Raw genomic sequence first — 25,455 nt, 5'->3', positions numbered from 1 at the left:
AAAACAACAAGGGCAATAAAAGGGAATAAATAAAATAAATATTAAAAAAAAAGAATATAGTCTCTCCAAATCTTTATCGCATTTTTTCCATAAGCACTATTGTAAGCAGGTAATAAAAGTTATTTCCTCTCTTTTTAATTCTTGAATGATTAGAAGATTTAGCTGTTTCACAATTTTTATGAGAAAGTGCTTTATATTTATTCAGGAATTTTGCATAATATGTTAGAGCATATATAGTTCAAAAATTATACATAAATGAAAAGCACCAGTGTTAAGGAGCCATTATTTTCTTTTACTTATTCAAAGGAAGTGCACATTATACTCGTATAAAATACTATTTAAATTCCATAAAATGTTTTTGAATTTATGTCTTAAAGTTTAACAAATAATACCATTGTTTTCATTTCTATTCTTTTTCTTTTTCATTTTTTTCACTTCTATTCTTAAGAATACAAATAAGTATGATTCTTCTATAATATGGAAACTCCATTTACAAATTTTATTATAGCCTTATATACATTTCTGAATTTTTAGCTCCAAATATGCTCTGCCTATCATTATGGTGATTTTTAGTTGTTTTATTAAATTTTCTATGTATATGCAGCCTCCTCTATATGCAAGAAGGAGGTACAAAAGGCATCTCTATGCTTAATGTATTACTAAATTAATTCTGAACCTTGGAATCAATTTCCATACCTTGGGGAAATTTAGGGGTACTTGTTTTGCTTTGTGAAATGATCTTTTAACAAAGGTGAGTCTCTATTTTAGCTGGATGTGATTTGGCAAACCATTATTGATTGTGGTATTTTTTCCCCTCACAGTAAGTGCCAGTTATTGCAGTTTTGCACTTGGAATGTTGGTCTTAGACACTTAATCTTTCAGTCATGCTAGATAATAAATTTTCATTTAAGGCCAATGTTAAAATCCAGCCAGTTATGGCACTTAATGAATGCTCATTTTTCTCATCTGACTGAGGTCCTTTATTACTGAAGGAAGATGTGGTCTTTTCCTTTATTCCAGTTTCTACCCCCTCCTCCCTAAGCATCATAAGATCTGGAAACTAAAGCAGTGGGTTTACATATATTCAACATTACTTATGTGAGCTGTCTTTAGTAGCTGTTTCATTTGGATACTTTAAAAATATCTATATTTGGGAGTTGGGCCGTAGCGCATTGGGTTAAGTGCAGGTGGCGCAAAGTGCAAGGACCGGCGTAAGGATCCCGGTTCGAGCCCCCGGCTCCCCCACTGCAGGGGAGTTGCTTCACAGGCGGTGAAGCAGTTCTGCCGGTGTCTGTCTTTCTCTCCCCCTTTCTGTCTCCCCCTCCTCTCTCCATTTCTCTCTGTCCTATCCAACAACAACAATAAAAAACAACAAGGGCAACAAAAGGGAAAGTAAATAATAAAATTTTTTTAATCTATATTTTTAAAATTTCACTGCCAGAGGTGACTTTAATTTTTTTTGGTTTAGTGGGATAAAACATTTGGCATGTGTTCTAACTTTGTAGGTCTTGGTGACTATCTTATATTGTCTAATGTGCAAGCTGTACTTAAAAACTCTCCTTCTCTGCAGATGGTGGCAGCAGAAGCAAAGGAGAACATTTTCCTTATGAACAAGAAATCAAGTTCTTTGCTAAAGTACAGTATACAATCCATTTTGATTTTGCTTCAGTCTGTTATTTTATAAAATATCCTCTTGGGGACCGGGCAGTAGAGGGTTAAGCACAGATGGCACAGAGCGCAAGGATTGGCGCAAGGATCCGGATTCGAGCCCACGGCTCCCCACCTGCAGCGGAATCACTTCACAAGTGGTGAAGCAGGTCTGCAGGTGTCTATCTTCCTCCCCTCTCTGTCTCCCTCCCCGCCATTTCTCTCCAACAACAACATCAATAACAACAACAATCCCTACAACAATAAAACACAAGCGGTGAAGCAGGTGTCTTTCTCTCTCCTTCTCTGTCTTCCCCTCCTTTCTTGACTTCTCTCTGTCCTATACAACAACAACAATTGCAGCAATGACAACAACAATAATCATAACAAGAGCAACAAAAATGGGAAAAAATGGCCTTTAGGAGCAGTGGATTTGTAGTGCAGGCACCGAGCCCCACCCATAATCCTGGAGGCAAAACAAAACAAAAAAAATCCTCTTTGTAAATTTGTCTCTTTTCAAAAGTTACTTGTCTGTAAATGAGAATTCTATTCTAATTAGTGATGAATGAAATAATGGCATGAATCTTGTACCATAAAATTTTTCATAACAGTCTTGGACATATTTTAACTCACTCTGCTTTCCCTACCATACTTCTCAAATGATGAAGTGTGATTCACAATACTTTCTTTCAGGCTTTAGCATACCATATAGGAAATATGAAAGTATAAAAGTATTAAGTCCATATAAAAGTAATAAGTCCATTTCTGGAAGGTCTTATGATTTAAAAGTTTCTTTATTTTTTCCTTTATTGGAGTATTAATGTTTTACCTTGATAGTAAATACAATAGTTTGTACAGGCATAAAATTTCTCAGTTTTCCACATAACAATACAACCCCCACTATGTCCTCTTGTCATCCTTTTCCAGGACCTGTACTCTCCCCCTACCTACGCAAAAAAGTTTTAGATAGTATTTTTTTATGATGAAGAAAAACATTTGTTAGTTGACAATTTGACTGTAAAATAAATTTTCACTACAGAGACTTTAGTGTGAGACCTCAGTTCCATTCATTTTACACATTAAGAAACTGAGGTTCAAAGTAAATAAAATATTTATTTAGAAAATGCATTCTATTAATTTTATTTATTCTATCTCATAAAATGACTTCATGAAATCACTACATAGCTGGAACATACATGACTTCCTTTCAGTAAGTAATGGAAGGAGGCAAAGAGATGCAACATATTCACACCAGGTTCATTCTCTCACTCAATGTTACCCTGTGTTCGTGGATGTCACATTTTATACTATATTCTGGGAACTCAGTGTCATGAAGACTAAATGACCTTGGGAAGATTTTCTGCTCACAAATGTTGCAGTCATCCTAAAGTTTTAATGACTTCTCTCAGATTTCTTTCAAAATACTTGCATTTTTAGTTTCTGCTAATGGCTTGTTGTTTCAGTTGCTTAATATTCAGTTTCTACTATCTAATTTTAGAACTCTAACCCTTACTGTAATGAAGATTTGATTGATGTTTTTAGTATCGCTTTATTGATAACATGTTGGTTTACAAGACTATTGCTGTCACAAGATTTCTTGTTTGTTATGATTCCATATAATATTGCGCTCAAAGTCTGTGTCAGTCATTTGTTTGTCTTGGCCTGCACATTGATATTTATTATTCTACTACAATTAATTTTTAATATTTATTTATTTTCCCTTTTGTTGCCCTTTTTATTGTTGTAGTTATTATTGTTGTTGTTATTGATGTCATCGTTGGATAGGACAGAGAGAAATGGAGAGAGGAGGGGAAGACAGAGGGGGAGAGAAAGATAGATACCTGCAGACCTGCTTCACTGCCTGTGAAGTGACTCTCCTGCAGGTGGGGAGCTGGGGGCTGAACCAGGATCCTTACACTGGTCCTTGGCGCTTTGTGCCATGTGCGCTTAACCCACTGCGCTACCACCGGACTCCCTCTACTACAATTTAGACTCCATGTTCATCAGTTATCAGAAATGTGTTAATGGTTTCCACTCACTCTTAATACTTCTTAGCTGCAGTAAACAAATGTCTCTGTTCTGGCTGACAGGCATATTTATTGAGTACCTATTATGTGCTAGTCATTGTGTGCAGGCTTTCTAAGAAAATCACAGAAAACTTGCATATCCCTATTATTATTAAATTTGCTACACAACTAAGCAGGGAAAATTATAGACAGACTTGAGTCTAAGTGCTGTGTGAATAGATACAGTGAGGTAGAGGAATTGGCTAGAACCAAAAGAAGTAGTACACAGACATTAGAGGTGGGCTTTGAGAGTCAAAGAAGTAAAATGTAGCCCCTGGAAAAGTGATCAAGTAGGTAGAGTACATGCTTTGTGTATGTGAGGCCCTGGTTCAATCCTCTGTATCACATATAAACAAATAGCACTATGGTCTGTTTCTCACATTAATTGCCTTTAATTACTTAGAAAAGAGGACTGTGTGTAGTTAGTAAAGGAATACCAGTGTGACTGAATACATCACCACTTTTGTCTCGACTTAATTCTTACAAAGCAGGGATATGAAAGTGACCATACCAAATAGTTATTAAGACTGAATGAAGTGACATGTGCATAAAATTGATAACATGCAGACACTGATTATTACATAGCAAATAGGACACTGGATCGCATTATATGCATATCTTTAAAGTATTTTATTTTGATAAATATTTTGAATAATTCCAAACTGTTGAAAATTAGGCATATTCCCCCTCCCTCTCTCTCTCTTTCTCTATCCCTCTCTCTCTCTTTACATACACACACACACACACACACTCACATGCACACACAGACACACACCAGTGCACACTGGAGATAGCAGAGCGAGATTTAATAGACGCACATAAAAACTGGTGCTGACTGGCATGGTTCTGAATATTGTGGGATTCTTGCATCTGGACTCCACTCTGACTTTTCCAAAGCCTCAATAGTTTCAGTGCTCATTCGTCTCTTGAAAGATTCCACAGTGTAGACGGTGTAGACGTGTTTTCATTTTGTTTCTTTCTTTCAGGTTGTTCTTCCCTTAATTGATCAATATTTCAAGAACCATCGTTTATACTTCCTATCTGCAGCAAGCAGACCTCTCTGTTCTGGTGGGCATGCATCAAACAAAGAGAAAGAAATGGTGACTAGGTAATTAACTATATGAGATAAGTACTATTATTTGTGTTGGTTGTATTTTCATTTGAGAGAGAATATCTAAGGGCCTTGAAATGGGAGCACAGGTCTTCATTGGCCCTTGTCCTATTGAAATCAAACACTGTGAGGTATATGGGGTCTGTAAGTTAATACCTATCTTCTAAATGTTTTCTGTCACTTTGCTACTAAATGAAATTCTAAATAAAATGGATAATATACACAGTATAGAACAATTATAGAAGCCAGACCTTCCACCTTCTGCACCCCATAGAGAATCTGGTCCATACTCCCAGAGGGATAAACAGTAGGGAATCTTGCAGTACAGAGGATGGGACACAGAACTCTGATGGTGAGAACTGTATGGAATTGTGTACCCATGTTATCTTACAGTCTTGTTAATTATTATTAAATTACTAATAAAATATATATACACAGCACAGACTCTACATATATAGGCTATTTATAGTGCTGCTATGCTAGTATTTTTTATATATGTGCTTTTCACACTAGTTTCTTTACAGTTTCTTCAAATCTAGTAGTCTTGCCAACCTCTATTCTTTAAGAAAGCATATCTCATTTCATGAAATATGTATCAATCTTAGCAGAAAGTGAGATAAAAAAAATGCACTTTCTGAAAATTTACCTCATGCCACTGAAGCTGATAGCTTAGCAGTTTCCCTTATAGATTTATTTTTGGTTCAATTAGGAATTTCAATTCAGATTTCCAAAAATTCTGCCAAATTTAGTATTCATGAAAATTGGGTGCTGAGAAAATATATTTCTGGATGACATATTTTACTGGTACTCATACCAAGCTTTTTGGGCATATTTTTATATTAAATGAATAACCTTTATAAAGTAAAATGGAGGTTTTCTGTGGACTTGACTTTAGTAATATACTAAATGGCAGTGTAGTATTAGCTAACTGAACAAAATGAAATGAGACAAAATACAGACTATCACTAGAGGGTAAAGAAGTAAGATTTCTCATTGCTTAGCATTGGACCTTGGGATAGAAATTTAAGTGCATTCATTTATTCAAATTTATTGGCTCTTCTACCAAGCCAATATATACTTCTTATAAGTAGCCAGTCATGTAATATTAAATTGCGGTCACATTATAGAGGCCCCCATATTTCTTCAGATGATAATCTTCCTATGAAGTTGAAAAACACTATTATAAGAAAAGCAGTGGTTTATTCCTGAAACATTGTTTCCACAAACTGCATTACCTGAGGTAGTTTTAGTGCGTCCTCTCTTTACCTGCTTAATTTTTTTTTCTGCCTTCCCTGGGAGAGAGTAGCCCATCCCTCCTGAATTCACAAGTACGTCCCTCCTTTGATGTCCTCCCTGTGGACCTTGAGTGCACACAGTACTAGAAAAACGCCAAGGCCCCATGCTACAAATGAACCTCATGGGGTCAAGTCTAGTGGAAATCTACTCCTTCCTGGGTTGGCGATTCACCTTTTGTAATTGAAACTTTCTTCCCAGAAGGCATTGTTAATTTAAACATTACTCAGTTACAGAAATCAAGAGAAAATACAAATAGATATTTATATATGAAAATATGCAAAGGCAATTATACCAATTTTCTTCTTCTCAACTTTATTGTGTTTTGTTATCTTCATTTAGCTTCAGTCTTCCACTCTGAACAACTCATTGGCTACAAAAGTTGTTAATTTTTCATTCACTTACTGTATCCAAGACCATCACTATCTTGTGCTTATTTCAACTATAATAGTTGAAATTCTAACCGTTGCTTATAATACTGCTTTGGGACTTTTTGAATTAGTTCCTCTTCTGCTTTCCTTTCTATCATGGAAAGAGAGTTGGTAAATTTTACTTATCTCATTCGACTTTCAGAAAATGAAAATATACCATTTAAAATTCCAATACACGGTATGATGCATGTATATTAAAAGTGACTTATTTTATCACAGCACTTTAGTACCAAACATACACAGTATTAACTTCAGAGAGTAGAAATTCTTGGATTAGAAAATGAATAGGGTAATAATAATAATTGTGACATATGCAAAGATAAAATTTTATTTAATCATGAGAATTATTACTAATATATAATAATGAAAGAAAATAATCATTAGAATATATGTCTAATAGTATTTTTCCAAATGTTTCACAAATCTGAATTTGTATGTATAGAAAATACTAGCTGGGCATTAGCGCAGCAGGTTAAGCGCACATGGTGTGAAGTGCAAGGACCAGCGTAAGGATCCCAGTTCAAGCCCCCCCAGCCCCGGCTCCCCACCTGCAAGGGTGTCGCTTCACAAGCGGTGAAGCAGGTCTGCAGGTGTCTATCTTTCTCTCCCCTTCTCTGTCTTCCCCTCCTCTCTCCATTTCTCTCTGTTCTATCCAACAACAACGACATCAATAACAAGAATAATAACTGCAACAATAAAACATCAAGGGCAACAAAAGAGAATAAATAAATAAATAAATATTAAAAAAATTTTAAATAAAAAAAATAAAATGCCAGCTGGAAATATATTTAGTTTTAGGGGGCCAGGTGGCGGCACACTGGATTAAGCACACATAGTACAAAGCACAAGGACCTGGCACAAGGATCCCGGTTCCAGCCCCTGGCTCCCCACTTGCAGGGGTGTCACTTTACAAAGGAGAAGCACATCTTCAGGTGTCTGACTTTCTCTCTCCCTCTCCTCCTCCCCTTCTCAATTTATCTCTGTCCTATCCAATAAGATAGAAAAAAAAAAAAAAGAAAGAAAGAAAAAGTGGCCACCAGGAACAGTGGATTTGTAATGATGGCACTGAGCCCTAGCAATAACCCTGGAATCATTTTATGTACTTGAAAAAAAAAAAAAGAAATATTCTACTTTTCTATTCAAAATGTTTTTTTTTTGTTTTGTTTATTGTTAGGAGAGAAACTGAGGAGGGGCCAGGTAGTAGCACACCTGGTTAGACACACATTACAGTGCTCAAGGACACAGGTTCAAGCCCCAGGCCCTCACCTACAGTGGGAAAGCTTCACGAGTGGTGAAGCAGTAGGTGTCTCTCTGTCTCTCTGCTTCCCCCATTCTCAAATTCTCTCTATCTCTATCTAATAATAAGTTTAAAAAGAAAGGAAGAAAGAAAGAAGCAGAGAAAAAAAGAAGTTGTGAGGGGATGAGGAAGATAGAGTGAAAGACAAAAAGATACCTGCAGTAATGACTTTACCACTTGAATCTAGGTCCGTGTGCATAGGAACATGTGCTCCTAGATAAATGTTCCACCACCTGGCCCACAGTCAAAAAAGTTTGAAGACAGCTTATATCATTATCATATTAACCAATCCAACCAAATAATATGACACAATGAAATGTAATAACTGAAATTTACAAATGGCTTATTTCTTCTCATACTAGTCAAATATTCAGTAAATAAGGTAGATAAAAAGTAGTATGCAATGGATTAAAAAAATCTAGCCCTATAACTGAATAAGCCAGAATATCTTCATATTTATGAAAATGGGAACTTTAATTTGTATTAAACAGTTATGTGCAGTTAGGTGGGTCTAATTTGATGTACTCATGATTTACAAGTTGTTTCTATTAAATGTTTTGTTACTTCCTGGCAGTATAAATAACTCTTTCCGCACTCCAAGAATAGTACTGGCAGTGACTAAGTATGTGAGTATAAATACCATTCTAACAGAAAAGCCAAATAGTGCTATGAGATTCAAAGTAATGTAATCAGTATACTGAGTAACATATGAACTGACTAGGGAGTTGTGGAAGTCATGACATTCAGATTTGAACTTAATGAGTATGTGGATCAGATTGAGGAAACAGAATAGTTTCTAGATGTAAATAATATAAATAAAAGGTAGACTACAGTAATTTGGGAGTATGTAGATTATATTAATTATAAAATGTTTTAATTGACATTAGCATCTAGAATGAAGTATCATCTAGAAGTATATATATTTGGTGGAACTAGCATATTGTGCTTCTGGCTTCTGGCCCAACTCTCATTCTTTTCATATTAGAAAGAGACAGACAGAGGTACACTGAGAGAGGGAGAAGTACTATAGCACTACTCCACCATTGGTGGAGTTTCCCTTGATGCAGTGGTGTTCCCATGTGGAGCAGGGGCTTGGGTGGAGGGCCTTATGTATGGTAAGGCACACACTCTCCCAGATCCCTAATTTATTTTTAGAAAATAGCTTTAAATTTGGAGCCAGTCTGAAACGCACCAGGTTATACACACATAGTACTAAGCGTAAGGACCTGCTCAATGATCCCCACGGCTCCCCACCTGTGTGGGGGGGGGTTACTTCACAAGCAGCGAAACAGGTCTGAAGGTGTCTATCTTTCTCTCTGTCCTAGCCAAAACAAACAAACAAACCTAAAAAAATGGCCATAGGAGCAGTGGATTCGTAGTGCAGGCACTGAGCCCCAGAGATAACCCTGGAAGCAAGGGGAAAAAATCTTTAACTTTTAATTCATTACCATTAAGAAACCACTAGAGCTTCTTTAAGCAGAAGACTGATCAGTGTCCTTTAGGGAGGACAGTGTGGGGAAAAAATGTGATATTGGATTCATGAGAGTAGATTTGCTGGGAGACCATATTGGGAAGTTATTGGTGCAATTCAGGCTGTCATAATAGAAGTATTGCCTCATATACGTGACAGTTCATTGAAAAAAAAATGTCTGAGAAACCTAGGTCTGAGGGTAAGCACATACATAGAACAACATAGTTCCTAAGTTCAATGATCTTAGAAGTCAAGTAGATGCATACATATGGATCAAACCACATAGCATGTCATAATGACTGCACCTATAGACAAATAGAAGGTTCAGTAAATATAAGGGGCCCCACCATATGTCTTGGAGCCTCACTTCCCCAGATCCCTGCCTCACTAGGGAAAGAGAGAGAGGCAGACTGGGAGTATGGATCAACCTGTCAACGCCCATGTTCAGCAGAGAAGCAGTTACAGAAGCCAGACCTTCCACCTTCAGCACCCCACAAGGATCCTGGGTCCATACTCCCAGAGGGATAAAGAATAGGGAAGCTATCAAGAGAGGGGATGGGATATGGAGCGCTGGGGTTGGGTGTTGTGTGGAATGTACCCCTTTTATCCTTATACTCTTGTCAATATTTCAATTTTATAAATTATATATATATAGGAGCTGTAAGTATAAAGAGATGTTGGATGTGGGAAGCTTAAGTAGAAAAAAAATCACATGTCTTGCATTAATTCATAAGGCAATAGAAGGAAAATCACTAACAAGTTTAAATTTTTTAAGGAAACATATATATATATATATACACACACACACACACACACACACACACACACACACACACACACACACACACATATATATATATATATATATATATGTATATATGTCTGCTTCCCCACCTGTGAAGCGAACCCCCTGCAGGTGGGGAGCTGGGGGCTCAAACCAGGATACTGATGCTGGTCTGTGCACTTTACGCACATGTTTGCTTAAAGTTTTAAGTTTTTAAAGCTGAGTGATTAGAGCAATATTGATCTCACTGGCAAAACCAGGGAATTTCAGAAGTAATAAGTTGAGAAGACATTATGTTTGCTGAGCTATTTATGAAAGTGTGCAAAGTAACAAATCATTCAGTTAGAGATGTCCAGCAGAAAACTCAAAAGTACTGGTGAAAACATCAGGTCCTGTAATTACATATTTGAGTGATATATATATATATATATGAAATGCTCAAAACTCTGAAATTAGGGAAATTAGGCAGTAGCGCAGTGGGATAAGCGCACATGGCACAAAGTGCAAGGGCTGGTGAAAGGATGCCTATTTGAGACCCTGGCTCCCCACCTGCTGGGGGGTAGCTTCACAAGCGGTCTGCAGGTGTTTATCTTTCTCTCCCCTTCTCTGGCTTCTCCTCTCTTGATTTCTCCCCGTCCTATCTGGCAACAACAAGGGCAACAAAATGGGAAAAAAATGGCCTCCAGGAGCAGTGGATTTGTAGTGCAGGCAATTGAGCCCTATTGATAACCCTGGAGGGACAGAGAGGGGGAGAGAAAGATAGACACACCTGTAGACCTGCTTCACTGCTTGTGTAGTGACCTACCTGCAGGTGGTGAGCCGGGGGCTGGAACCAGGATCTTCGCACCAGGACCTTGTGCATTGTACTATGTGTGCTTAACCTGGTACACTACTTCCCCACCCCCTCTTTATGTTTTTCTATGAAAAAATGTGTCACGAGTTTCCAACAACCCAATATAATGCAAGAGAATGGGAGACCCATAGCAATTATGTTTCATCATAACAAAACATCCTAGGTTTGGATTGAAACATAGTCCTACTATAAATTTAATACTTGTTCCAGGATGTTTGGCCCTGGGTACTAGAGAGTATCAATAGGAGATAAGATATTATTTTAAATATTTCATACATTAGGATTCAAAATGTGTATAGTTTTAAGAAATAATCATGCTATTTAGATGGAGATCAGTGTTTTCTAAGTTTGTATGCATAATTTTCATTGAGTGAGGGACCTGGAGAGAGCTACTCTTATCTTATTGCTTTTATTATGTTTAAATTATACCACAAAGATAAATAATTCAATTATGGGAGTAATTTTAGTTGCATGGATATTTAATTGCATACATTTAATTGCATACATAATTGCTTTAGAATGTTTAGTACTAATAAGAGAGTTTGCAAGAACTCAAATTCACTTAGACCTTTGTCAATGACTATTTTCTTGGACAAACAATACAGTGCCCTATATGATTATTTTTCAGCTGCAAATTATTCTATGTGGTGACTAAGGTGAGGTATAAGGTCCAAAACTTGTAAAAGTGAAGAGTAGCACACATAAAACCCTGTGTTTTTTTTTCTCACATTCTGCCATGGTATAGTCTGTATTTTTCATTTTGGGCAAGTGTACTTCTGCACAGTGAGAAAGCTTTGCAAGACAGGACAGTCAACATAATGCTTTTGTTTGGGGGGAAGCCAAGTTGAGTATGGATGGTGATTTAGTTAGGAAGTTACCAAGTTATGTCTATACAGAGCATGTGCTCACTCAGAGCTCAGAAGAGTGTGGGTTTAATAATGCTAGTTATAATTTATGGAAGGTTAGTATCAAGGTAGAGATCTGCGAATGATCACTGAATTCTCCTGATGAGAATGCCCTCCAGCTTTATGTTGGGAATGGTCAAGTATCATTGGATGTAAGGAAACACTTCTTAGAGTCAGCATGTACTGAACTGAATCTCAAGGGCTGGGTATAAGGGGATATAGCTTTAAATAAAAAAAAAAAAAGGAGAACTGTGACAGGAAAGATAGCATAATGGTTATGCTAACAGACTCTCATACCTGAAGCTCCAAGGTCCCAGGTTTAACCCCCTGCACTACTATAAACCAGAACTGAACAGTGCTCTAGGGGAAAATAAAAGTGTATGGTGGGAGGAGGGGACTTTGCGAATGTCCAAGTTAAGTCTTGGTGGCATGGCTAGGCACTAGAAGATACCACCCAGGTTCTGGGATCTGTTCTGAGAGTTAGTGTACACCAGTGTTGTCATACTGAATGAGGAAGGAAAGCCACCCTTACTTGGAGTCTTGCATTTCTGATAGCCAGGAAGGACACAAAAGGTCAGGAACTTGTTCTAGTGAAGATAAGAGAAATATGCACCACCCATCAATATGCATTAAAAGTCAATTCAGCAATCACATCTGTAACATCTGTTTTCCTCTGAGTGAGATCTGTTAAGCTTCTGTCTGTACCTCCCTATATTCAGAATCACTGGATACTTTGTTGTGCATGTAAGAGGTATGGTCAAGGCTGGCAAAAAGGAAAGTTCAAATGATAGAATATACTAAAAGTAACATCTCCCCTCCCGCCCCCCCAAAAAAAGCCATACTTCTATTGTTAAATAATGTCCACAACAACAGCAAAATTCTAGGATTTCAGCAGTACTTTTGGGCAGATAAAATTTGTCCTTATGGTTTTTCAGTACTTTTTGTTCTTAAGAGTTTTATATAGATTGCTTTTATATTAATTAGCTTTGCTTTTGGTTTTTTTTTTTTTTTTTTGGTTTCTTTACTTAGAATATGTGCTTTTTTTAACCATGTTTGTAAAAGATATGCACTCAAAGATTCTTTCTTTAATACCTGTACTCCACATTCTGCTCAGTAATTTGATTCTTTCTGCGTGACATCATGTTGCTTTTTTTCCGGCTCATGTATCAGCTGTTTATTTTTCTTTTTTCTTTTCTTTTCTTTTTATTTCTCCCTGTCTTTTTTTTTTTTTTTTTTTTTTTTTTACTTTACCTCCCCCTTTCCCTTTTTCTCTTTTGTTTTTTCTTTGTCTTCAGCCTGTTCTGCAAACTTGGAGTTCTTGTCAGGCATAGGATTTCACTATTTGGTAAGGAGACCCTTGAAAAAAATACTAGCATGGCCAGCAGTGGGTTTTCTTTGCCATTTTTGCACTGTTGTTGTGTGCTGCTTTGTTGCATGGATGCATGTTTGCATGGCTGCATGCATGGATGACATAGGTCAAGATAAGGTTCACTAGGTTGTTTTTGTAAGTGGCATTTTCTCTGATACAGTCAAAGATGGTTTCTTTTTCTCTGGTAATCCAAAACTCACTTGGCGGGGGGTGTAAGGGGGAGGAAATCAAAAGGTTTTAATATTGAAGAGCTTCTTTAAGAAAAAGCTTAATGTGGCTAAAAAAAAATGACAGCTTCTGCATCTTTATATCTCTCCACAATTAAAGATGCTTAGAGATAAAAACAAAACTGGGTCTTCTGATAGCCTGAAAAGGAACTATCATAAATCAAAAAGTTTTAACAGCACTTATTTTTTGTGATGCCAACTACAGGTTTGCATGTGTACTTCATTCTAGTCCTCAGAGTCTTCAAGTGAAGAGAGAGGGACCAAGAATTCACTTGGCAAATGTGACTGTATTAGCACCACTCCCCACCCCTCCCTAGTCAATTTCTGTTTCTGAAAAATTCATGTAGCATTCCCAAGAACGTGCCTGTAGACTTTCATGTGAGGTGATTCCCTCACCATCCACATATTCTTGCCATAGGGTTTTTGGGACTGGAACTGACAGAATTTGTGTTCTGCACTTGCCTGTTTGTTTGTTTTATAAACTGCCACAGCAGCAAAATTTAAACCTCTGTTCTCTAGGTTTTTAAAGAGCTGTAAAATAATTTCATTTATAACACATTTAATGTATTGACAGAGATGTTATGTTTGATTCCATTTACAGTGTAAACTAAGAGATAACATTATTTCCGTAAATATCACAGTAAATGAATTAAGAAGCAGGTGTGTGTATGTGTGTGTGTGTGTGTGTGTGTGTGTGAGTAGGTGTGTATTTTTGTGTGTGCACACAAATAATATCCTATATTTGAAATTCCTAACTTCAGTGATTAAAAGTGATTATTTTGTATACATTTCCTGTGATTTTTGCATTCTTTTATTTTAATTATTCAGATTAATAGGGAAAGCATCTTCAAAATCTATTCCACTTAACAGAATTTTGATTGACTTCTTTTCAACATAGAGAAATACCAATGAGAACTATCCAGATAGAATTTTTTATGTACTTTTTCAAGATATTTTATAATCATAATAGATTCAAATAATTTCTGTTTGTCTTCAGAGAAAACTTTGCCATATATCTTTGATGGAGACCCATTTCTCAACTGTAATTTTTTTGTATTCTTATTAATTAGCAGAGTATTTAGTATTTACAAATTCTTAATTACTATAATTCTCTGTTTGCCTATGTTTTATCTTGACAAAAATTATTTTTAAAACTTTAAAATATTCCTTACATATTTCTAAGTATATAATTCTTATGGAAGCTTGATGTTATAAATTGATGACATTTTACACACATATTTTTATCATCCCAGAAACATCTCTGTCATTTTCCAGTTCCTAACTTCCTCAAAAGAACTACTGCCATGGATTAATTTTTGTCTATTCTCTTACATTCCTTTATTTTGAATATACCAAATGTTCAGTAATTAAAGATATATGTACAATGAAACTTGCCATACCCACAGGGGAGAAGAACTAGACTTTAACATTCATTCTGTCTCTATAATTCCATCTAAACATTGTATTTTAAATACTATTACTTTTATTTTAAACAGGAACTTATTGGCAAGCAACTACACATCTTTATCCCTTGAATTGTCTATAATATTTTCATGTCGTGTATGGTTTCAAATTTGGTTTTACTTTTATCTATAAAATGTAAAAGACTTCAAGAGGTCTTTATTAACTAAACATAATCTAACACAAACTTTTAAAGTTACTAAGTTATTTAAAACTCAGATGTAAGCCTTTAATGTTTCAGCGACAACCTGGTTTATACTCTCGTATATGAGAGAGAATAGTGTGCTTTGATTTGGAAAACAGAAATGTAAGTCCTATATTTGTAACTAGGGCAGCTTAATGATGTGAACTAAATACTTGACCTCTATGAACTTTTGATTTTTCATTTTTAAACTAGGTTAAAATATCTGCCTAATAATATTTGAGATCTGTTCTAGATGTCGTATTTACTGTGAGATTATGGATGTTAAGGAGCTACATAAAATGTACCAATAGCTTTGTAAATCAGAGGTTTTAATCAATTAAGGATTAGTCAATTTGTGCAGTTTTGATTTAGAAACATTTAGTTACACACAAACTAAAGAGGGAACTTGGCTATATAAAGTAATGTGCAATGAAAACTTTGTGATCTGCCCATCTTCAGAACAAAATGGAATAAATATAATCAGTAAGAAAAGAAAAAACATGGGGGGAGGGGGGAGATGAGGGGGCAGGTGGTGCACCTGGTTGAGCATTACAGTACACAAAGACTCTGGTTTGAGTACACCTGCCCTGTCCCAGCCTGCAGGGGGAAAGCTTTGCACGTGATAAAGCAGTGTTGCAGGTGTCTGTCTCTCTCCCTCTCTATCACCCCTTTCCTCTTGATTTCTGGCTGTCTCTATCCAATAAATAAAATAAAGATAATAAAAATATTTAGAAAAACAAATCTTAAAGAAAATGTTTGGGGGAGTCGGGCGGTAGCGCAGCAGGTTAAGCGCATGTGGCGCAAAGCGCAAGGACCGGTGTAAGGATCCTGGTTCGAGCCTCTGGCTCCCCACCGGCTGGTGAGTCGCTTCACAGGTGTAGAACTAGGCTTAAGAATTTAGACAACCGGGAGTCGGGCTGTAGCACAACGGGTTAAGCACACGTCCGCAAAGCGCAAGGACCGGCTTAAGGACCACCGGTGTAAGGATCTGGGTTGGAGCCCCAGCTCCCCACCTGTAGGGGAGTCGCTTCACAGGCGGTGAAGCAGGTCTGCAGGTGTCTTTCTCTCCCCTTCTCTGTCTTCCCCTCCTCTCTCCATTTCTCTCTGTCCTATCCAACAACAGCGACATTAATAACAGTAATAATAACTACAACAACAAAACAACAAGGGCAACAAAAGGGATATAAATAAATAAATATTTTAAAACAAAAGAAAATGTTTTAAAAAAGGGGGGGGAGGAGGATGATCAATACACTTGTGAGGTGCAAGTTGTAGTTCTAAGGATTCTGTAGATCCTAAGGAAGGAACATTGTTCCTTCACAAATAGTCATATTTAATTTTTTACTTTCCTTTCACCTTATCTTTGCAATATATATGTATACATATAGTATACATATAGTATATAGTACAATATATATATATATATATATATATATATATATATATATATATATATATATATATAGTATTCCTACAGGCAACAGACTGATGAACATTTTTTCCCAGTAGAAATTTAGTTCAAAAATGGTTCATGTTCTAAATTAAGATAGGGTAGGAAGGTGAGGTTCACAGAGAGATATCTGAATGTTGTTTCCTTTTTCTCTTTTCTTCTTTGTTTCTTTTCTTTATTTTTTTGTTTTTTGATAGGGCAGAGAGAAATTGAGAGGGCAGAGAGAAATTGAGAGGGGAGAGAGAAATTGTTTTTTGATAGGGCAGAGAGAAATTGAGAAAGGGAGAGAGACTCTGAATGTTGTGTCTCTGAGCAAAGATAAAGATGTTGTAGAAGGAAACATATTAATCCTGTGAAGTGACCCCCTCCCACCGCAGGTGTGGAGCTGGGGGCTCGAACCGGGATCCTTGCACTTTGTACTGTATGCGGTTCATTGGTGTGCCACCGCCCGACCCTGGAAACATATTAATCTTAATATGTCCGAAATTAAAGACAGAGGAAAAGATTTTTAAAAAATTTTTTAAAAAATATTTTATTATCTTTATGTATTTATTGTATAGACAGCCAGAATGGGGTAGAGAAGAGGGATATATATGGAGGGAGAGAGAGAGAGAGACACACAGAGATACACCTGCAGCATAGCTTCACCACTCTTGAAGCTTTTCCCCTACAAGCGGGGGACTGGGAGCTTGAACCTGGGTCCTTGTACACTGTATCCTGTATGCTCAACCAGTTGCACCACCACCCAGACCCAGGAAAAGAAGATTTTAAAATAGGCTAAGAAAAAAAAAATACACATTTGTTTTCCATGATGGTAATTGCATTGATAACGAATACAAAAGTAATGTAATATTTATTCTAAGTTGTTTGCCAAACTGTGGTTATATCTCTAAACTTTATCTTTAGTTGGCTGAATTTTTTTTCTGAGATATAAAATGAGAATTTCTAATACTTAAACTTCTTTTATCTACTTAAAAATTATTTCCTATGAATTGAGGAGCTAACTCACTCAGTAGAGCACACAACTTTCTTGTGTTAATCCTGGTCCCGATGGGGTTACTAGGGATGTCTAGGGATGTTCCATTAAAGGCAAGTATGCTGTGGAATCTCCCCACCTCTTTCTCTCTCTCTTTCAAAGAAGTCTTGAAAGATAGTGTACGTGAGTGAGTCCTTGGGTTTATTTTCCCAGTGTTTTATAAAAATTATAATGCATAAATTAGTGAATGGAAGCCCCCAAATGCCATCCAAGTACACAGAGATAGATTGTTCTTTTGTATCAGATGATATTAGAAAACCTATATTTATTTGTATTATCCCTATAAATGTGACAGTGGTGTTTGTATTAGCTTTAGAGCACGTATGAAAGTGACAGCTCTTAAATCACTAGGATACTTGAAGATAGCATATAAATCTGAGAACGGAATATGGTGTTTGCTTCAAAATTAAGGGTTTAGTCATGTATATAATCTGCTACTTTACTGATCTTTGCTGTTCATCTCTAGAAGATCATTATGTTTTTCTTTTAATTTAAACTCTGTAGTTTTATAACAGCATCTATTATGAAGTCAAGGTCTCCCTGGATTTAACTTGGTATTTATATGGTATTTAAATAATTCATTTCTTTTTAAGAGATAACTTTGGTCATAAATACCAGAAACAGACACCATTAATGAAAATTATGTCAGAAAATACAGCTATTTCTTTCATTGGAACTTATCACTATAAGAAAATTTGCTCATTTGAAGCAGATGAATGGAATATAATTTCTTAAAATATGTGCTCACTGTAACCAATACATCTCACTGAGTTAGAGTCAAACATTTTATTCCTTGCAATATCACAGACTTAAGAAATAATAATCTGTCACTCTTCCATTTCTCTCTAGCTCCTCATAATTTTGAGAGAAATTTATATTTTCTGGCATAACTTTGTTCTCTATTATTATAAGAATTTGCCAAGATTAGTCATTTCTTAAAATAAGAGACTATAGTAAGATAATGTGTTGCGAACCATATTAGAGAAAAATGGAGAATAAGAATGATTATTCCTACTATTTTTAGAGGAGAGACAACTAGCAGTCTGAAATTCCATATTATATTATGTTATGTTATGTTATATTCGATTACAGGACATATCAAACTATGAGTGGCACTGAAAAGCCCTGAGTTATAGGCTCCTTATATCAGAGTTGGAGAGAGAGCTCGCTGGGGAGAGGGATCTGAATTGCTGGGTACTGATTCATTATCATGCCTGGCACCACAAAGAAGCAATGAAAGAAATTCTGGTGTTGTGACCTCTCTCTCTCTCTCTCTCTCTCTCTCTCTCTCCCTCTCTGTCTCTCTCTGGATGAAAAAGTGACCTGGAGCACTGATATAACACATGGGATGATGGTGAACATGTACAAGACCCATTCCTTCTACACACTCACTCTGAAAACCTTACATTAAAAAAAAAAAATCATAAAACAACATTTAAAAAAATTACAAAAGAGGTTTGGGTTAATATTCAAAAATAATATTTTGAATGTAGGCTTTTACTTTGCTGTTTAAAGAATTGTATTATTTTATGGTGGTTGCTGTGGTGACTCCACTGTTCCCAAAAGCTGTTGTTTTTTTTTTTAATGATAGGGAGAGAGAGAGAGGAAGAGAGAGAGATAGAAACAGAGAGAGAGAGGCAGACTGTTTATGAAGCTTCCCCTTGTTACATTATTTTAAAGAACTCATGTTCCTATTAACATATTCAAGTATGATTTATGATTTTTCTTTATACCTTTCATGTTTAACACATATACACTGATACATATATGATCTAGAAGCAAATGGATAATCCTTATGTCCTTTCTAACTGTCTAGAATGGATGAAAATAATGTTCTGTTCAAAGTATCAGGCTCTTGGTTTTTATCCTATTCAAAGCAGTTGAGCAATTGCATTATGTTAAATACTTAAATTGAACATTTACTCTACCTTTCGCTAATTCTTTCTGTACTTACTGGCAGCATGATTGAGATTCCTGACTATGGTGCACTAAGTAGCCTTAAGAAGGGCAGTATTTTGATGGCTTTTAAAAAAATTTATTTATTTATTATTGGATAAACACCGAGAAATTGAGAGGGGAAGAGGAGGTAAGAAAGGGAGAGAGAGACAGAGAGACACCTACAGCCCTGCTTCACCACTTTTGAAGCTTTCTCCCCACAGGTGGGAACCAGAGGGTTGAACCTGAGTTCACTGTAATGTGTGCACTTAACCAGGTGCGCCACCTCCTGACCCCTGATCGCTTTTATTTTATTTTAAAAGTCTGGATGAGAGAACTGACAAGAGACCTCACCTACTTTCTCATATTCACCACCCCTGTTTGAGCCCAGATCCCACCACACTGGGAGAAACTTTGGTGCTATGATTTTTTTTTTCTCTCTCTGTAGCTCTCTGCCTCTTGACTTTATTTCTTTCTCTTTATACATGAAAATGTAGACCAGGAGTGGAGCAGCTCAGAGACAACATACACCTGCATATGTTCAAGCACACACAAAAATCAGTTGAGCTCTCTTTGTGGTTTATCTCTCAAAAGCAATCATTAGTTGAGACTTTTACATATGCTAGTAATCAAATTGATGTTATTGCTCGGTCTGCATACTACAGTGTTGAACATTTAATTAATATCTTTCCCGAATACCCCAGGGTTCTTTTACTATCATTCTTTTTCTCCTGAGCTATTTCCAAAATTTTTCACATTTTCAGTTAATCCTTGCAAAGTGTAAATCAGACCTCTTCCTGTTCAAAACCTAAGAATACTTTCCTTACTGCCCTTAAAAAATTCAAACTGTTGGTTGTCGGGCAGTAGCATAGCGGGCTAAGCGCATGTGGCACAAGGCTCAAGGACCTGCATAAGGATCCCAGTTGGAGCCTCCGGCTCCCCACCTGTAGGGGAGTCGCTTCACAGGTGGTGAAGCAGCTCTGCAGGTGTCTTTCTCTCCCCCTCTCTGACTTTCCCTCCTCTCTCCATTTCTCTCTGTCCTGTCCAACAACAATGACATAAGTAGCAATGATAATAATAACCACAACAATGATAAAAACAACCAGGGTAACAAAAGGAAAAAAATGGCCTCCAGGAGCAGTGGATTTGTGGTGCAGGCACCGAGCCCCAGCAATAACCCTGGAGGCAAAAAAAAAAAAAATCCAAACTGTTACATGATGTAGATAATAAAAATGCAAAGAAAACAAAACAGAACAAAACAAAAGCTTACTGTAGTTGCAATTCTCTTAAACTGGGTCTTTTCCCCCTTCTGTCCTCAGAGCTTCCTAACCTTCTTCAAAAGCAGACAGCTTCCACCTGGAAAGCCAAGTTCATTTTTGTGTCATTCTTTTCATATGCTGTTTCTTCCGCCTGAACACTTCTTTGGATTTGTACACAGTTTATGCCTTCACTTCATAAAAATCTCTGCTCAAATGCCATCTTCTTCCTGGGAAGGACCTCAGGACAACTCGCCTCAATACTTCACTCATTTGTTCTAATTCTTATTCTCCACTGTATGATTTTTATTGTAATTTGATTCTGATTTTTTTTGCTTAAATATCATATTACACATTAACATACAAGTACTATGAAAACTCTATGCATGTCTTGAAGTACAATAATTCCTTATATTAAGCATATATTTATCAAGTAAATACATAAATAAGTATATAATTTTATCTGAAGGATATGCGAAAATGCTAGCACTGTAACCAGTTTATAGAGACATGTAACAAATTCTGCTGATTTTTTTTTTTTTTGCCTCCAAAGTTATTGCTGGGGCTCGGTGCCTGCACTATGAATCCACTGCTCCTGGAGGCTTTTTAATTTTTTCCCCTTTTTGTTGCCCTTGTTTTATCATTGTGGTTATTATTACTTTTGTTATTGATGTCATTGTTGTTGGATAGGACAGAGAGAGGAGGGGAAGACAGAAGGGGAAAGAAAGATAGACACCTGCAGACCCACTTCACCACCTGTGAAGCGACCCCCCTGCAGGTGGGGAGCTGGGGACTCCAAACCGGGTCCTTATGCTGGTCCTTGCACTTTGTGTCTTCATTATTAACAGAAATTATGAGATGCAAAACATAAAATAAATGAGGTATTTAGAGTTCTCAGATTCACCAATGAACACCTAATTTGTTTTTCTTTCTGTTTTATATCATTAAGATGACTTGCCCACCTTATAAGGCAATTACTGTTTTCCATATATTATGTATGTATGTATGTATGTATGTATGTATGTATGTATTTTACCTGAGCACTGGCTTATGGTGATGCGGGGGTACAGGGGACTGAACCCAGGACTTTGGAGCCTCAGAGTCTCTTTGCATAACCATTATGCTATCTGCCCCTGCCCTTCCATATATATCATATTTATATGTTATTACCAGATCACTGCTCAGCTCTTGTTTATGTGATACTGAGGACTGAACCTGAGACTTTAAGTTTTAGGCATTTTAGTACTTTATGTAATCATTATACTATTTCCCCCAGCCCTCCATGTATATTTAATTCATTCATTTAAAGATATTTTGTATTAAGCATATTACATTTTTTTGCCTCCAGGATTATTACTGGGGCTTGGTGCCTGCACTATGAACCTACTGCTCCTGGAAGCTATTTTTTTCCCTTTTGTTGCCTTTGTTGTTTTATCATTGTTATGTTTATTATTATTGTTGTTATTGCTGTCATTGTTGTTGGATAGGACAGAAAGAAATCAAGAGAGGAGGGGAAGACAGCGAGGGAGAGAGAAAGACTCCTGCCGACCTAGTGGGGAGCCGGGGGCTCAAACTGGGATCCTTGAGCTGGTTCCTGTGCTTTGCACCATGTGTGCTTAACCTGTTGTGCTACCTCCCAGCCCCCAACATACTACATTTTTATATGGGTCCAAAAGATAACTTACCCCATAGAGCATACACTTAATTATGCATGAGGACCTAGGTTTGAGTCCCAGTATCACATGAGAGCACCAGACCTGGTGGTGTGGTAGTGTTTCTACTCTGTCTCTCCCCGTTCTTTTATCTTACTTATAATAGAAAAGAATCTACAGGGAGTAATGGAGTCATGCAGATGCAAAGCTACAGCACCAAACAAAAAAGGATACAACATTTAAATATCATTAAAAAAAACTTTATTTCGAGGGGCCGGCAGGGGGTGGTGCACCTGCTTAAGTGCATGCATTACAGTGCTCAAGGACCTGGGTTCAAGCCCCTAATCCTCACCTATAGGGGAACAGCTTCACAAGTGGTAAAGCAGAGCTGCAGGTGTCTCTTTGCCTCTTTCCCTTTCTGTCTCCAATCCTTTCTCCTTTTTCTCTCTACCCAATAATAAATACTTAAATAAACAAACAATTTATATTCAAATAGAAGTTGTTAACATTAGGATCAAGGAGATGATTATGCATATTGTATACTATAAAATACAGAACGAGAAATATGATCATATCCAACTGTTGTGAATGGTTACATTACTTTTTTATTTTGGATTCATCATTTTATGTAGTTGCTTTTCTGTATCCCGATCACAAAGTAAAATATATTAATGATTGTATAATTCTTACTTCTATACTTTCTGATAAAGTATGCCAGTCAGAAGGAGTTGCATTTTTATCTTAACCATCCAGAAGAGTTACTCCCATTTCAAATGTTTTCTAAGAGCAAGGTTTAACTTCTTTAGCCTCTGTTGCTTTTTTTAGATGATATTTTTCACCAGAGACTAATAGAGTTCAGGCCAAAATCATTCCTCTTCATGCAGTCTACTTCATGCAAGTGATTTCATTCTTATTGCAGAAAAGTGTGATAAGAAAACAGACACACTTAAAGGAATTTAAATGAAATTAAATCCAATAAGTTATTAGCACACACATTTCAGTTTAGAGATGACCTAAAGAGGTATCGGACTGTATGATTTAAAAATAGACGAGCCAGCATGGGAGGAAGAGTATATAGTTGAAGAACTCAGTTAAAACTCCAGCCTGGTGTTGTGCTTTGAATGCTTCTTGAGTATGTCAGCTATTTGATGAGAAACGCTTTGTTGCTTTTCTACTACATTTGCATCATCACTTTTAAGCAGACAAACTGCATGATTTTAAACTTTATCATTAAGTTTTCTTAATTGAGTTATTATTGACTAACATTTGTGAGACAAATATTAAGAGAAGAGTAATGTGAATTTCCCAAGACAATTTACCCAGCATTTTGCTTCCTCTTTAGGCAATGATGCAACATCAATTGTCAACTGTCTTCATATTTTGGGTCAGACTTTGGATGCAAGGTGAGTACATTTTCCCCCCTAAGTTGATAATTATATGTAGGAATATTAAAAAATGTCCTACTGAGAGCTGGGTGATACCGCCCTGGGTTAAGAGTACATAGTGCAAAGCTCAAAGATCCCAGTTCGAGCCCCAGGCTTCCCACCTGCAAGGGACTTGCTTCATAAGCAGTGAAGCAAGTCTGCAGGGGTCTTTCTCTCTCCCTCTCTGTCTTCTACTGCTATCTCAATTTATCTCTGTCATATCCACACCAATAACAACAACAACAATAATGGAAAACGATAAATGGAAACAACAATAAATGGAAAAATGGCCTCTAGGAGCAGTGGATTTGTAGTGCAGACACTGAGCCTCAGCAATAACCCTGGAAGGAAAAAAATGTCCTACCTACTGTCTTGATTTTGTTCTTTGTTTTGGTATAGGTGAAATGAAACTCTTTTTTAAATGCATGGAACTTACTGTTTTTATGATAGTATATACTGCTATTTAAATTTCAAGTAATTTCTTTAACAGCTAAGTATGTAACTGAGAGTTAACTTGAAATGTATTACATGAGGCAAAATGACCAGCTATAACTCCACAGACCTTGTGAGCAAACTAGTGCTCCACGTTTGTACTAACATTTTGCTTTATATGAAGTATAAAGAGGTATTCTCATATCACATTTAAGTAAAGTTCAAGATTACATAATAATACAGAAGTAGACTAACACCCAAGTCAGTGTACTTTCTGCTATGCCCTGTTATCAACATAACCTGAAATCCAACATGCGGACTAAATGCAGGATTAATTTGCTTAACATGATTGATAACCCATCAAGTTATAATTATTATTTAGGATAAAGCTTAATAAAAGTTCCTTAATGTTTCCTGTAGAAAATATTCAGTGATATTCTCTAAGTGAGAGTGAATTTTGAGAAATTTAATTAGCTGAACTGTTGGATAATAGAAGAATATTACTTGTTCCTCTTGCCAAGTTTTACTTCTCCCTTCTTTCCTTCATAGGACTGTGATGAAAACTGGCCTGGAGAGTGTTAAAAGTGCACTACGAGCTTTCCTGGATAATGCTGCAGAGGATCTGGAGAAGACCATGGAAAATCTAAAGCAGGGCCAGTTCACCCACACCCGAAACCAACCCAAAGGTGTTACTCAGATTATCAATTATACCACGGTGGCACTATTGCCAATGCTGTCTTCATTATTTGAGCATATTGGCCAACATCAGTTCGGAGAAGATCTAATATGTATGTAAACTTATTACTTAGAGTTTCATTCTCTAAATAGTCCCATCAGAAATTACAAGGACCGCATCTACATTACGCAGTCATTAATTTCTTGTTAAAGTATCTTTGCTGTTAGTATGAAAGGTTGACATGTGTGTTAATGAAACTATTCTTTATAGAGATAACTCAACTGAGTGGATTCACAAAAGGGAGAAGTAAAGTAGTATTTATAGTCATGTCCACTTCCATATTGAAATGCAAAGTCCAGATATTATTATTTCTACATTACCTTTTTCTGTGGGATATTTCTCATGTGGCTAGACCATATGGCATGCAACAATAGTTTTGTCAAATTAGTGAGTCATTGAACATTGTTTTGTATGTTTGTTTGTCTTTGCTAGAGT

The 25,455-nt window shown here is 36.6% G+C and overlaps 1 protein-coding gene across 3 annotated transcripts in view; it reads left to right on the top strand.

Annotated features, from left to right (window-relative positions):
- Positions 1-25,455, top strand: part of RYR2 (ryanodine receptor 2) — an 820,963-nt gene that overhangs the window by 672,412 nt on the left and 123,096 nt on the right. For all 3 annotated transcript variants that reach the window (XM_060191940.1, XM_060191939.1, XM_060191938.1), the window contains 5 exons: positions 1,571-1,635; positions 4,700-4,821; positions 13,154-13,203; positions 23,771-23,831; positions 24,834-25,072. In XM_060191940.1, coding sequence (XP_060047923.1) covers positions 1,571-1,635; positions 4,700-4,821; positions 13,154-13,203; positions 23,771-23,831; positions 24,834-25,072 — 537 coding nt within the window. The remainder of the gene's footprint in view (positions 1-1,570; positions 1,636-4,699; positions 4,822-13,153; positions 13,204-23,770; positions 23,832-24,833; positions 25,073-25,455) is intronic.

Source organism: Erinaceus europaeus, chromosome 6, assembly GCF_950295315.1.
Source record: "Erinaceus europaeus chromosome 6, mEriEur2.1, whole genome shotgun sequence".
NCBI lineage: Eukaryota > Metazoa > Chordata > Mammalia > Eulipotyphla > Erinaceidae > Erinaceus > Erinaceus europaeus.
Note: the sequence above shows the minus strand (reverse complement) of the source record. Positions and strands in the feature narration are given on the sequence as shown.